The 15,047-nt window shown below is 33.6% G+C and overlaps 1 protein-coding gene across 2 annotated transcripts; it reads right to left on the reverse strand.

The window, feature by feature from the left end:
• Positions 1-12,863: 12,863 nt before the first annotated feature.
• Positions 12,864-14,480, reverse strand: LOC122024384 (anthranilate O-methyltransferase 2-like). Of its 2 annotated transcripts, none has more exons than XM_042583001.1 (4): positions 14,325-14,480; positions 13,834-14,226; positions 13,489-13,761; positions 12,864-13,398 (listed from the first exon to the last, which is right to left on the reverse strand). In XM_042583001.1, exons 1-4 carry the CDS (start codon positions 14,454-14,456, stop codon positions 13,030-13,032), a joined length of 1,167 nt encoding a protein of 388 aa, XP_042438935.1. In that variant the 5' UTR covers positions 14,457-14,480; the 3' UTR covers positions 12,864-13,029. The 2 variants fall into 2 exon arrangements, with proteins under 2 accessions (XP_042438935.1, XP_042438936.1); XM_042583002.1 differs by having other exon boundaries at positions 14,299-14,448.
• Between the last annotated feature and the right edge of the window lie 567 nt (positions 14,481-15,047).

A 15,047-nucleotide genomic window follows, 5' to 3' on the forward strand; every position in this document is an offset into this window, starting at 1 on the left:
AGTAGGTCAAAGAGGATCACATATTGACTATGGAAAGTCCTACCTGTAATTAGGTGAGGGAAAACTCCAACTGAAGTTAGGCAGGATGTAAATCTACTAAATGACTAGTCTTAATTGAGGTTAGATAAAGGAAAAACCAAGTTGATCAAGGGAGATCGCATGTTAGCAAAGGAAAGCTCTAATTGCGGTTACGAAAGGGAAAGCACTGACTGCGATTAGGCAACGAAGTCCTAATCTGGGGGACTGGCAAAGTCTTGGCGAGTCTAGTACGTAGGGTGAAATCCTAGAGTCGAGAACTCTAGATGAAAATCCTGGGGTCGTTGACAGCAGGTGGAAGATTGGACGGGTCATGGATCGGACGTTCAGCATAAAGTCCTGAAATCTCGGACGCTAAGCAAAAATTCAAATGGTCTAGAGGACTAGTCTGGCAAAAGGTAATTTATCGTGAGAGGAGTAGACCAGGATGCGTTCCCCGTTGAGGGAACAGTAGGCGTTAGTTCCACCTAGGGGTTTCGGAAAATTTGAAAGTCAAAACCGGACAGCCCAGAGATTGTCAAACATTTCATTAATCATATTTTGTTATGCTAACTTTGTTTTGTAGGGTATATTTTGTATTTGGACTAATATGCCTTGTAGGAAGTGGAAAACACAAAAGAGTCTCGGATGAACAGTGGTTGAAGGCACCTTCGAAGGGATAAACTTCGTAGAAAGCCGAAGTTATTGTCTCCGACGCTGAGGGGATAAGTGTCCCATTTGGAGGCGCCTTCAAGGGGGTTGAAGGTGTCTTCAACAGCCCATAAAAGGTTGGTTCGAGCAAAGGGCTAAACACAACTCATCTTCGCAATGTTTCTCTTACACGTTGCTCGAAAAATGATCTGATGAAGCCGTAACGCTACTCCAACGACCGAAAGCTCTACTTTCATTATTCCACGTTGTCGGTATAATTTTATATTACTACAATTAAGTTCTTCACTTGTAATTCTGCAATTTATAAAGTTTTTCTGAAATTATAGTGATTACCCAATGAAAACGATCAACGATCGCGAGCCTTAGAGTAAGAGTCATCATAAGCTCTGAACCAAATAAAACTTGGTATTGTTAGCGTTGTTTTTCTTTTCTTTCTTTCCGCTACATTTTACTCGATTGTTTTGAAAAGTGTGAAAAAACCACTAGTATTATTCATCCTCCCTTTAGTGCATCTCGATCCTACAACAGTTGACTGGATGTTGAATAAAGCACACCAGAAGTGGAAAAAATATGGCTAATTACATTCGTACAAGAGTTGAACCGTTAATTGTGCTTTAGTTTGGGGCTGTCATACTTGACGATCTATTTGTGTGATCTTATTTCCAAGTAGTTGCTCAAAGAGAAGGTCAATCACACCATTCTAGTCCTGGCCTCGAAGAAGAAAGTTTAAAAGTGAATGAGAGAAATTGAGGGAAATAATATTTTTAGATCTTAATGAGAATTTGTATACATAAATATAAATATAAATTATGGTTACTAATATGTATTTTTACATATAAAAAAGGTAATTATGTACATGAGCATTATAAACAAGTAATTAGTACGTTATAATGACTTTTTATTATTATTGTCAATGCAAATCAAGCTTAGGAATTAATTTGTAATTGTTTTTTCTCCAAAATAAATGTGATGTTAAAAGTGACAATCGAACTAGTTGACTCCCAGGCGGATATGGTAAGAGATGGGCTTTTGACACGTCACGTTGGAGAGTCTTATTTGGGAAAATGGATGGCTGATCTGACATATACATAATTACGCGGTGTTGTACTCGACGCTAACTCATTTAGTTGTCATATATATTTAGAGGGTCCTCTCGGATCGATCTAATAGTTAGTGTATGAGATGTTATCATAATAAGATTTAGGGTTCAAATTTTAGTAAAGTCGAGGTAAATACATCCCTTATGTGTTAGTCATTATTCCAAAGGTTAGTAGCCGTCCGTGATTTATCTCCTCCGTGTTGGCCCTGGGACGAGTTGGTGGAGGTGCTGGGGGCGAGCGTATTCGCCTTTTACTATACTTAGAGGTCCCCTCGAGATAGACTAGTGGTTAATGTATGGGGTGTTGTCATAATGAGATCTGAGGTTAAATCTCGACTAGTAGTCAGGTTCCTGTCCTCCACTATGCACTAGTCATTGTCCGGGCTAGTAGCCCCCGTGATTTACCTTCTCCTTGTTAGCGTAGGAATAGGTTGGTAGAGATACTAGGGACAAACGAATCACCTTTTATCACAGTGATATATATTTAGAGTGCATTTGATTTAAATTATCATATATAATTTTAATTATATGATTATTTAATAATCATATAATTAAAATTATGAAGAATAAAATATATTAGTTCAATCTAAATAATACAATAAAAATTTATTTATTTAAATATTCTAATAAATAATAATCTATTTTAATATTTTATTATATTACCTAATAAAATCATTCATAATATTATTATTATTATTATTTAAACTCTACATTTTTTTTCTTTTTCTTTTTAATGTTTTTCTTTATTTTTATGTATTTTTTACCTTTTTTATTTTTTAATATTTTTTTCCATTTTTATTTTTTACATCTTTTTAATTTTTTTTTACGTTTTTTATTTTTTACGTTTTTTTTATTTTTTACGTTTTTTTTCCATTTTTTATTTTTAAAGTTTTTTTAATTTTTAATTTTTATTTTTTTACATTTTTATTTTTAAAGTTTTTTTAATTTAAAATTTGTTATCATTTTTTATTTTTTTTATTTTATTTTTTTACTTTTTATTTTTTATACATTTTTAAAATTTTTTAATTTTAACATTATTTTTATTTTTTGTATTTTTTTACATTTTTTCTAATTTTAATTTTTATGTTTTTTAAAAAAAATTTACATTTTAAATTTTTTTTTTATTTTTACGTTTTTTTCTATTTTCCTATTTTTTTTTGTTTTTTTTTTATTTTTTTTACATTTTATTATTATTTTTTACATTTTTTTTATTGTTTACGTTTTTTTTTATTGTTTACGTTTTTTTTTCTTGTTTTAGTTTTTTTTTATTTTTCATTTTTTTCTTTAAACTTTTTTTTCACATTTTTCTCTTATCCAAATGTATTTGAATAAAAAAAATTTATTACCCCGAAATCCAGAAAAAATAAGGTGTATTTGATTTGTTTGTTTTTTCATTTAATTTTCCAGAAAATCACATTTTCTCATTTTTTAGAAAATAATTTTTCTGTATTTTTTGTTTTCTTAGAAAATGCTCTCTCTTTTTCTTGTAAATGAACGTGAAAAATATAAACCAAATGTATTTTTCATTTTCTCAAAAAATGAAAATAGAAAGAACATGAAAAATGTAAACCAAACGTCATCTTAATTTTTTGAGGTTTTCTGATTCCGGGTTGCATGTGTAGGTGCTGCGGAGGCAGACAAGAGGGGGGTGAATTGCTGAAATCAAAAATAAACTATACCCTCCTCGGATTTCAATTCAGAAATAAAATCAGCAATAAAATAATAGCAACTAAATTAAGGAGACAGAAAAAGAAACAAGAACAGAATTTAACCTGGTTACAACCAAGGGGTTGTTAATCCAGGGCGATGAAAAGTGCACTAACAAAAATCTCCTTCTCTGAAGGCGGAGAAGCCTTTTACACAATTTTGGAAGCTCACTAGTTGCTTAGGAATTGCTTACAGTATTGATTGCTTGAGTTGTGATGTATTCCTAGCTCCAGTGGCCTTTAAATAGCCTCTGGAAATCTGATCTCGAAAGTCCAAGGCGCCTCCAATAGGGGTCCAAGGCGCCTCCATGTGGTGAGCGGATAAAACTTTATCCGCAGCTCGAAACGGTCAGTTTGACCTGTTGAAGGTGCCTTAAACAAGGCTGAAGGCGCCTTCAAGCTGGAGGCCCCTCCAAGCCTGATGGAGGTGCCTCCAAGCTGGCAGCTCAAATTCCAGCTTGCTTTCTTTAACTTTCGACGCTCTGTTCTTTTGGGTGATTGCGGCCAACCGGAATAGGGCTCACCCGAACCCAATTCCCGGCCTTCTCCACGAGCAGGCTTCCGTCCGGCTTCTCGTACCTCGAACGTCGCGCACGTTCTTCTCGCTCCACCGGAGTACTCTTCCACAGCTCTCTCGTCCTTCGGACGCATCGAGCCCGTCGGCTCCCTTCCCGTGTCGTCCTTCTCGCTAGCTGCGTCTTCCGCTTGACTTCCTGTACTCCTAAGCTCCTGCACACTCAGACACAGGGATCAAACACAAAGCAGGACCTAACCAACTTGGTTGATCACATCAAAACTACCACGGGGTCCAACAATCTCCCCCTTTTTGATGTGCATCAATCCAAGTTCAAATTAGGGTAAAAATAGACACAAAAAGTAATTTTAAAGAAAAATTATTAAACTTACATGTTAAGCATAAGTTTTGCAATAAATAAAATTGCAACCCATTTTAGAAAAATATTAAAATTTTAAACTTTAATTTTCCTAACTCCCCCTCAACTTATACTTTTTAGCATGTCTCTTTTGTTGACGTGTCGGACATAAAACATTACTCAGGAATCATCGATTACATAAATCAAACAAAATTTTCATTGATAATTTTGAATGGATAATTAAGATTATTAAGGATAATTCTTAATTAAATGCACTCTTAGAGTTAGAGAGGTACCATTCATATTTGACCACCAACGACTTGATCCAACCTCATTTCAGTTGGGTCATATTCGACATAGCTTGAGTCATGTCATATCAAGTCAATTCTACCCTATGGGATTGGGGATTAGGCTGTCAGATCTGAGAGATCTCCAGATCTTGAGGTTTTCGGTCCTAACCAAAGAGGTCTTTGTCATTACCTAAGGCGTAGTTTGAAAGTTGGAAGGGAAAAGCAAAGTAAGAAAAGAAAGGAAGGAGAGAGAAAGAAAGAGAAGAAATATGATATATTTTTTAACCTGGGAGTGGAGGAAAGATAAAAAGGGAATTTTTTTTAGGTGTTAGAGGGAAGTGAAAAGAAAAAACTTAAAAATATATTCGCGTGTGTAATATAATATATTGAAATCACATTGACCTTTTATAATAAAATTATATTAATTAAAGCATTTTAGCATTAAAATACTAAAGTAGAGTCATTAGGTTAAAGTACTTTTGAAAATCTGAATTATTTGGGTCTTTGAAAATCTGAATTATTTGGATTTTCAAGTGTCACCCTTATGACTTCCCTATGAAAAAAATTTATTTAATTTAATATTATACTTATATTAGTAAAAAAACTAAGAAAAATATATTTTTTAACATTGTCGGCCTAAAATATTTATAGAAGCTTCTTTGATCATAGTGTTGTCAATTCTAAGATGTGGGACTAAAGAGAACTATATTTTTTTTATATATAAAACAACCAGAGAAAATTAATGATGAGAAAAATTCATAATAATATGCTGCAGCTGAGTCTCGAACTCTAGATCACTGATTGTTTCGCTTGTAGAATTACTAATAAACCTTGGAATTATTTTTAGTGTGAATAGAAAAAAGGATATTAACGTAAATTCATTTTAGGCTTCACCAAAGTTAGTTAGTAAAGGGGAGAGATTTTTAATAAAATAGTAAGATATTTTATTGTAAGAAAGTTTAAATAATTTCTATAAATTTAAAGTTCCCAATAATATAAAAAATAAATTAATTTAATGAAGACTTAACAATTATAGGATATGTTGGAGATAAATTTATTTTGTATCAATATTTGAAGGGTATATTTGGTATAAAAATTAATTTTTTCCCTCCTGTAAAAATTTCCTCTCATTTCCTTCCATTGTTGGATGAAAAATCTTTTAATTATAAAGGGAAAGTTTTCCGTTTCCTCACTTTCTTTTTCTTCACATAAAAAACTCTCAAACACTTTTTTCCCCCTAGAAAAAAAAGCACTAACTACGGTTAAGAAAGGAAAAGCCCTGACTAAGGTTAAGCAAGGTAAGAGTCTACCAAGTTACTAATCTTAACTGGAAGTTAGGCAAGAAGAAAACTCAAGTAGATCAAGGAGAACTGTAGTTTGTAATCGGAAATCCAACGAGAAGATGGGTAAGAGAAAATTCAAATATGTCAAAAGATGACTGAACACATAGTGATGGGAAGTCAAGTTGACTGGATGTTGAACAAAGGAATCTTAAACTCGAGTTCATAATTTAGGGTTGGGCAATAGATTAGCTCAATCGATTAAGCAAATGTCAATAGATTAGGCAGAGTGTCTAATCGATTGAGATCTACTCCAGTGTATAATCGATTGGGATCTTCTCCAGTGCCTAATCAATTGAGAGTGTTTTGCGAAAACATAGTGAGGGCTGGAATCAATTGGGGAATCGATTGGGTAGGGTTTCTTGTGAATAGGAAGGTTGGGCTTGAGATTTGCGAGAGAACTTGGTGAATTGATTGAGGCAATAGATTTTAGTCTTTTCCCAATCAATTGGGCTAATCTATTTGGGCATTTGTCATGAGAGAACAGAGAATTGAGAATTAATTGGGCAATTGATTAGGCTGCTTTCTCTCACGAATATAAAGTTTCTGAATTGATTGGTGGCAATCGATTAGAAGTTGTCGAATTGATTGGTATGACTTACCAATCGATTCGGGATTTAAAAAAGAGTTATTCTGCAAGTTGTTGAATAGTCGGCTGACGTGATAATCGATTAGAGGAAAGCCTAAATGATTAGGAGGTGCAAACCAATTTAAACAACATCCATGTAAAGATGCACCAACAAGATGGCCCTTCCTCCTTTTTATAGCTTCCTAAACCTATTGGACCACCTAAATCAACAGGACTCCTCCAATTTTCGGCCCTTAGACCTAGTTTTCTTGGGCTTCACTCTAAACAAACTTGCAGAGTTTGAAATTATCTACATTTTGATAGGTCATACGACCTATGGCTCAAACCGAGTCGAAAGTTATGGTCGTTCGAAGTTTGGTCTGCAATTTGAACTCGAGGCTAATATGGTCATGCTTAGGAAGCATAGATGTCCCGTGTTTTGGAAAACCTACAGAAATAACACGGTTGTGCCTAAAAGGCACGGTCGAGGCATGCTAGAGGTTGTAAACTACATTTTAGTTCTGTTTTGCCCCAAAGTTTGTCTGGAGACCCGTGTCATGGGACAAGGCTAAAGCATATTCCTTGATTAAACTTCAGTTTAATGATCTTTTGAATGTCTTTTTCTTTCCATATGATCTCTGTCTGGCTCGATGTTGAAGCTCGATATAAGGCATGGATAGCTCATATTGAGCCTTTTTTTCACTCCATTCTTCATTTTTCTTTAACAATAGAAGTATGCCACTGTCATGAGACATGGCTAGAGCGTGCTCCTTGTTCCAAAAAGTTTATGCTCCATTTTAGCTTTGAAATGTGTACTATCAATAAAAACAAGAAAAGAGGAGCTCTTCAAACTAAAAGAATAAAAGTAACACACATATATAGAAAGAGGATGTGCGAATACAAAATATGTTTGTGAAATGTAAGAAAATGTATACCAAATAATACTTAAAAACATGTATAATTTACACTCATCGATTAGTGGCTTGACTGTCCATGGTATTTGACAAGTTCATACTTTTTCACATGTATAATTCATCTTGATCAAATAAATCGATTAACGTCACAATTGTCTAAATCATTTTTAATGTAATAAAAATATTTACATAGATGTGTTTAAGAAAACATTAAAAGATTGTGTTAAATTTATATTATTTTTTTGCGTGTCTATGAATTTAGGGAATAAGAAAAGATCGACACCTTTAATTTTCCAATCTACTGGCCTTCTATGGAAGAGGTGAAGTCAGTGATCCACAACAAAGGGTTTGTTTGAATTAGATCAAGTGGAGACTCCAAAGATGATGATCTCGGTGCAGTGGCGAATCTTAGGGGTGTAAATGAATTAAGTCGCTCGTGAGCTATTCAAAGCTCGATTCGATAAAAACTTGTTTAATGAGACTCGTTAAGATAAAAAAACAAAGCTCAAGCTTCACAATACTGGGTTCGTTAACTCGTGAACACGTTCGTTAAGCACTTAAGCTCATGAATCAATTTTTAAATAAAAAATAATAGTTTTGATATTGAATTTATAGACTTTACACTCTACTTATGAAAAATATAGATAAATATAATAAATTTATTTATTAGAATAAAATTATAAATTTTAATAAGAATATTATAATTTTCTCTAAATGTGTAATTTAATTTTTAATGAATATTTAAATTTATAATTTATATTTATTAAGTTCATTTAGGTTCGATAAAAGCTCGAATAAGCTTTTAAGCCATGAATATATTAGTTAAATAAAGCTCGAGCTTGACTCGATTATAAACGAGTCAAGCTCAAACATTCTTAGTATCAAAATGTCTGGACATATATACAAACAAAGGAGACAACTATAGCCTACGATTGCTCATCTATTCAAAATGTTATAAAATTTGTTCATTTTCAATTGTGATAAACATATCTTTCTCGATGTATACTACCAAACTGTTATTCATCCACTCATCCCTCATCCTATTACATAAATCTGTCTTGATAATTTTCCTTACAAAAAAAACTTTGTCAAAAGAAACAGTTGCAACTAGTAAAACCAACACTAACTCGATCAAATGATATATCAATGAAAAATTATATTCTTACCGTTTCAACTATCTTTTTAACCAGACTTTCCAAATCTTCGAACATAGAAAATTCACCTAGTATATTTTAAGTATAAGTCTCAAGTTGATTCTCAAGTTAATTAAAAAATTCTCCTAATAAATTCAAAAAGACAAAGTAGTTTACCAATGTCAAATTGAAAAAAAAAAAAAAAAAGGTCTTTAAATCTAAGCAAACCACACAAGTATATTTTATTAAGCTACACTAGAATATTATGTTTATAGATATTTTATTATGAATTCTTAAATTATAATAACTTTTATTATTAATGTATTAAAACCAAGAGGAAGATTTTATTCAAAATTATTATAACGTATAATATTTTTATTCAAAACTACTACATATGTTACATAAGTAATGAGTTATTTAAAATTATTATAAATAATTTTGATGAAATTATTTCTTCTATGAATTTGTAACGGTTATTAAAAAAGTTGTAGGATCGAGTTAGAGGAGATGAATAGCTCCAATCAATTTATCTTGATCGTATACTTGTCGTTTGAATATGTAGTAAAAATTTGAATTTAAAATCGACGATGTCACATGCATAACTTTTGGATTTACTTATTATCCGCCTTTGTGGTGACTAATTAAGGTATACTTCTAGTGATCTTCATCCACTATAGACTCTCTCCTTTCTAAAAACCTTTCAAAGACAGAGAAGCCTCTTATAACTTTATTCTTACAAGAACATGATAATACAATAACAAAATAAGATATAAAAGCAAATACCATAATGTAATCAACTATACATTAATCTTGCTTTTGATAGTTATTAATTGTTTGAGAATGTCTCTTATTGATTCGGAAATGTATCAGCACTCATCTTAGAATCTCCAAGAACCAGTGTGAAAAAACTCGTAAAACTTCCTCTTTTAAAACCTTTAGGTCGAGAGACTGATTTCTGTTTATTAGTCGACTATCTTGCTCATTAGTTGATTAATATGGACTTCAACTATTGAATGACCTCTGAACTTTCTGAAATCTGTTTGATTTTGTTGATTATTCAAATATTAGTCAATTGATGTAAATCATCATTCGACTGATTTAGGTGGCGTTTGATTCTCTCTTAGGAATCGGAATGGAAATGAGTATGAGCTTGAGTATTATTCTTAAAAATAATATTTGGTTAGCTGAATATTTTCAATCGAAATGAACCTAAATTTTCTTTTTTACCCCTAGAGGAAAATAAGAGAAAAAATTATATGGAAGAGAAAGTTGAATGTGAGAGAAACATATGATGAGAGAGAAAGTATGATGAGAGAGAAAGTGTGGTGGGAAAAATAAAGAGAGAGAAAGTATGATAGGAAAAAATGAAGAGTGAGAAAGTGTGATGAGAGAAGATGAGAAGAGAGGGCGTGATAAGAGAGATTAAGAAGAGAAAAGGTATGATGAGAGAGAAAGTGTGATGAGAGAGAAAGAGTGATGGAAAAAAATGAAAAGAGAGAACGTGTGATGAGAGAAAATGAGAGATTGAGGAGAGAAAGTATGATGAGAGAGAAAGTGTGATGGAAAAAAAATGAAGAGAGCGAAAGTGTGATGAGAGAAAATGAGGAGAGAGTGTGTGATGGAAGAGAATAAAGAGAGAGAAAGTGTGATGAGAGAAAATATGGAGAGAGAATATGGTAATAGAGATTGAGGAGAGAGAAAGTATGATGAAAAAATGATGAGAGAATGAAGAAAGAGAAAATAATGAGAGAGTGTGTGATGAGAGAGAATATAGAGAGAAAATGGTAGAAAATATGTGATGAGAGAGAATGAGGAGAGAGAAAATATATTGAGAGTGAAAGTGTGATGATAGAATAAGGAGAGAGAGTGAAATGAAAGAAAAATTGAACAAATATATTAAGGGTATTTTCGTCCAAAACTTAATTCTTATTCCCATTTCATCAAAACCCAAGGGAGGGGGTGGGTTTCATCCATACCCAAGTTTTTGGGTTTCATTCTAAAATTTGGATTCCATTTCCATTAACCAAACACAAGGTTTAGGAATCAATCCATTCTCTCATTCACAAACATCTAAACCAAACACCACCTTAATCAGTCGAATCTGACTCCCTTTGTTCAATTTTGATCAGTATCGGTCGACTAATGTGAACTATCATCGAATCAAGCAAATTTGACTCACTTTTATTCAATTTCTGAAGCTAATGGTCGAATGAAATTAATCATCAATCAATTAATGTCATCAGTTGAGTCGAACAATCAAATTAAATTTGCTTCTATTCGGTTCTAAGTCATCAGTCGACTGATACCCATGATCAGTCGATTGATATTAAGTAAAAAAGATAATAGATCTCTAAACAAGCTACATTTCGCACTGACAATCATCTTGTTTTGATATCCTAGTGAAAAGTTATGGTCTTTATAAGTTTGCTCTATCAGGATTTCCTGTTTACCTAGCATCAGATCGACCTTGACCTGCCGGGACTTCATTGTTATATGAAATTTGGTCAACCTTGACCTACCAAGACTTCACACCTCATGTCAACTGTATATTGGACTTCCGACCACTAAGTATCATATCAACCATGATCCACTTGGGCTTTTCTCTTACCAACTATCTGTTGGGCATTCGATCATCAAGTGTCCGATCAACTATAATCCACTTGGACTTTCTGTCTCTGCCAACTTTATATTGGACTTTCAATCGGTAAGCGTCCAGTCAACCATGACCCACTTAAAATTTTCTTTTACCAACTATCTATTGGACTTTCGATCACTAAGTGTCCGGTCAACCGTAACTCACTTGGACTTTTTGTCTCGTATCAACTCCATATTAGACTTTTGACTGCCAAGTATCTGGTCGACCATGATCCACTTGAACTTTTTATATCTTGTCGAGTATTCAGTCAATCTTGATATATTTGACTTTTCTCTTAATTAAGTTAATATATTGATCAACTGTCAAGTATCCGGTCAATTTTAACATACTTAACTTTTCACTCAAATAACTTAATATATTGATCAACTATCAAATATTCGATCAACCTTGATCAAATAACATATTGATCAAATTTTAAAATCTCAACTTGAGCTTAATCAATTTAGTCAAACTCCCACAAGTCGATTGCACCCATAAAAGTTACTATAATGTTAGAATAAGAATATTTTTTTAAAAAAATAAGATAAAAACTAAATATTATTTTAATATTTTTTAGACTTAGTATTTTTGACGAAAATGATAATAAAATACGCCCATTTAATTTACTCAAATAAAACTATTTAATTTATTTCTTTTATAATATGGAGCCGCTATTTAAAATTTAAATCACTTGGGTGGCCTATCACATTTAAAAACAAATAAATGTTTTTCTATCGATTCTAATGATTAGATACTAAATTTAACACGTGGAACACTTGCCATTTATTTTAAAAAAAAAACAAATGCACTTAGTATATTAACTAAATAAAACATCCAGATTATCTTTAGATATCCGTGGTTCAAATCCTAGCTACGATATATTTATAGAAATTTTCCTCTAAATGGGAGGCGTAATCAACGGATACTGGGCTTCTAGGCTGATCGCCACGTACGCTTCCTGATTTATTCTGGTGACCGATGGAAAACTTCCGTGAGATTGAGCCAGTCACCCCAGGCTCGACGAAGAGCAGATCTCCTGGATCACTTTTTTGTGGTCCAGGGAATGGACCACTCATATTTACGGTCGTATCATGGCCACAATCTGGTTGTAATTGGTTGTGATCTCTTCCTCGGTTCACCGTCCACACCAGGTTATAGTTTGGTCCGGAGCAGGTGGCCGGAGGACACCGATGATGGATAAGTGGCCAGGTTGCTTGGCGCCGAGTGAGGGTCTCCTCCGGGCGGCCTCCGATCATCTGCTCCGAACCAAACTATAACCTAGTGGGTACGGTGAATCCAGGAAGGGATCACAATCAATTATGACCGGATAGTGGCCATGATCTAATTCGTAAATATAAGTGGTCTATATACTGGATCATAAAAAGTAATCCAAGAGATCCTGGCTCCTTGCTTTTCCATAAGACTTAAGTTATATAAATAGGGTTTAAGAATGGATAGAAAGTAATAATTAAATATTTTAATTTGAAACATGTAATTCAATTTAAATTTAAAGTAGTATAGTTGGGTTTTCACCTTTAACATCATATATATTTTTTGAAAAAACAATTGAAAATTAATTCCTAAGATTGATATCCATTGACAATAATAAAACAAAACCATTATAACTTACTAATTAGTTATTTAGAATGCTCATGTATATAATAATTATTATTTTATTTATATATAGGAATACATACTAATAACCACCATTTATATTTATATTTATGCATATAAATTCTTATTATGATATAAAAATATTGTTCCCTTAATTTCTCTGGTTCACTTTTAAACTTTCTTCTTCAAGGCGAAGATTAGAATGTTGTAATTGACCTTCTCTTTGAGCAAGTGCTTTGAAACACGATCTGCGTATCGCTCAAATAGATCGTCAAGTATGGCAGCCCCGAACTGATGGACAATTAACGGCTCAACTACTGCGCGAATGTAATTCGCCACATTTTTCCCACTTCTGGTGTGATTTGATATAGTATAGAGATCATCTTTGGAGTCATCAAATGGGTCCCAACTAGAATCAAAGATCTCTGCTCGATCCAAATCAAACAACCCTTCGTTACGAATCACCGACTCCACCTCTTCGAAAGAAGCCCCATAACTCGGCAAATTGAAAGTATCAACCTTTTCTTCTGGAATAATTCCCTAAATTGATAGACACATAAAAAAAAAAGTAATACAAGTTTAACACAGTCTACCTAACATTTTTATACATGCTAATAAGTATGTACGTACCTCTAGGACCATCGAGTTAAGAGCTTCTCCTAGCAATCCATAAACATGGATTAAGTCACCATTCCCTGGGGTTCTGTTTCTTCGTCCGAGAAATACCAACACCATCCTCCCGCCAACATTCAATTCCGTGTGACGTGACCTAAGAAATATTGAAAAATCTTTTTGAAATTGCTCTCGATATGCTTTCTCTACTTCGACCAAACTTGTCTCTGTCCAATAAATATTTCCTTTGTTTAGTGGACCACCGTTTTCAGTCTTTAGTCCTTCGGGAACCTAATCAATAATTTCATATACAATAAGTAATATTAAAAAAAAAATTAAGAGCTACATGCACTAATTAAATACCTGGGAGAGCCACATTAGACAGAAGGAAGAGTAAAACAAATGAACACTCGCACGAGGAAAAAGTCTCCCATAGAATGATCCTGCCACTCCAGCTACATAATACGGTACGAGTAAATTCCCTTTAATCTCCCTCTCCAACCTCTTCTTGAATCCCTCCAAGGATAGGAAGAGACTGTTAAAGTCATTCCCCGGGAGGTCATTTAAGAAGAATTGCAACTCCATCGTGGTAGGGAGTTTGGCTGCCACACTAAGAACATGAGAGAGCACGAGTAATGTGTTTGGGCCAGAAGAGCAGCCGAGGTCGACAACAACCATCTGATCAGGGTGTAAAGCCTTGTACGTTTCTTCCATTGCAGTAGCTAACATAGACTTGGTTTGATGGATCGCCTTTTCCTGAGCAACAAATAATATATAACAGTCTAAATCTATCTACAAGGACATTAGAAGAAGGAAATATATATATACAAGGTTAGAGGGTTGTGTTAATCAACTTGTATTCTCGAATTGGTGGCGTAGCTAGTTTCTCCGGTGCCTCCGACCATGTGAAGAGCTTGCTCTACCTTCAAACCCATCTCTCCCTCTTTGTCTGTGGGATGGGATGATTTTGAAGGTTTAGGGAGCATGAAGAGGGTGGTTATATAATTAAGGCTTAAAGGCTTAGCCTTTTTCTTTATACTATAGTTTCACATTGTGTAAAGGCAATAATAATAATGGAAAGTAACTTTGCACATTCTTTAAACATGATCGATTAAAGAGTGCATCAATGGGTATTAGAATCTGGACAACATCAATCTTAATCATTGTTTAATTATAACATATGTCATGTTTTTATTTATTTAGTTATTTTAGGACGGTGCATGGTTAAAATATGGGTTAATAAAACCCTATGCCCGCCACTCTCTACTCACGTTTGGGTAGGCCAGTCAATCTCAGTGGACTAGTCAAATTGAGTGAGCTCATGGGTTGCACGTGTTTGACAATCGAGTAGAGTTATGATGCTAGGCAAGCCGAGACAGGTTGTCCATGATAACCAATCAGTTTGAGTGGGTTAGTCAGTTTGGGTTGGCCGATCAGCCTAGGTGGGTGGGTTGTTGGATGTAAAGTTGATAGGTGAGGCGGCTTGTGACAATTACTGCACAAGAGATACTTATGAAAAAGAAAAAAATCACCTGATCATGTGGTTCTATCTTGTTTATCTCATGTGACAACCCATA

Source organism: Zingiber officinale, chromosome 9B, assembly GCF_018446385.1.
Source record: "Zingiber officinale cultivar Zhangliang chromosome 9B, Zo_v1.1, whole genome shotgun sequence".
NCBI classification, from domain to species: Eukaryota; Viridiplantae; Streptophyta; class Magnoliopsida; order Zingiberales; family Zingiberaceae; genus Zingiber; species Zingiber officinale.

Excerpts from the sequence above, each read along its gene's own strand:
- LOC122024384 (XM_042583001.1), bottom strand. The coding sequence starts at position 14,456 with ATGCTCCCTAAACCTTCAAAATCATCCCATCCCACAGACAAAGAGGGA. Across the intron at positions 13,762-13,833 it reads GTCTAATGTGGCTCTCCCAG|GTTCCCGAAGGACTAAAGAC; the intron begins GTATTTAATTAG and ends ATTATTGATTAG. Across the intron at positions 13,399-13,488 it reads TTAACTCGATGGTCCTAGAG|GGAATTATTCCAGAAGAAAA; the intron begins GTACGTACATAC and ends CTATCAATTTAG.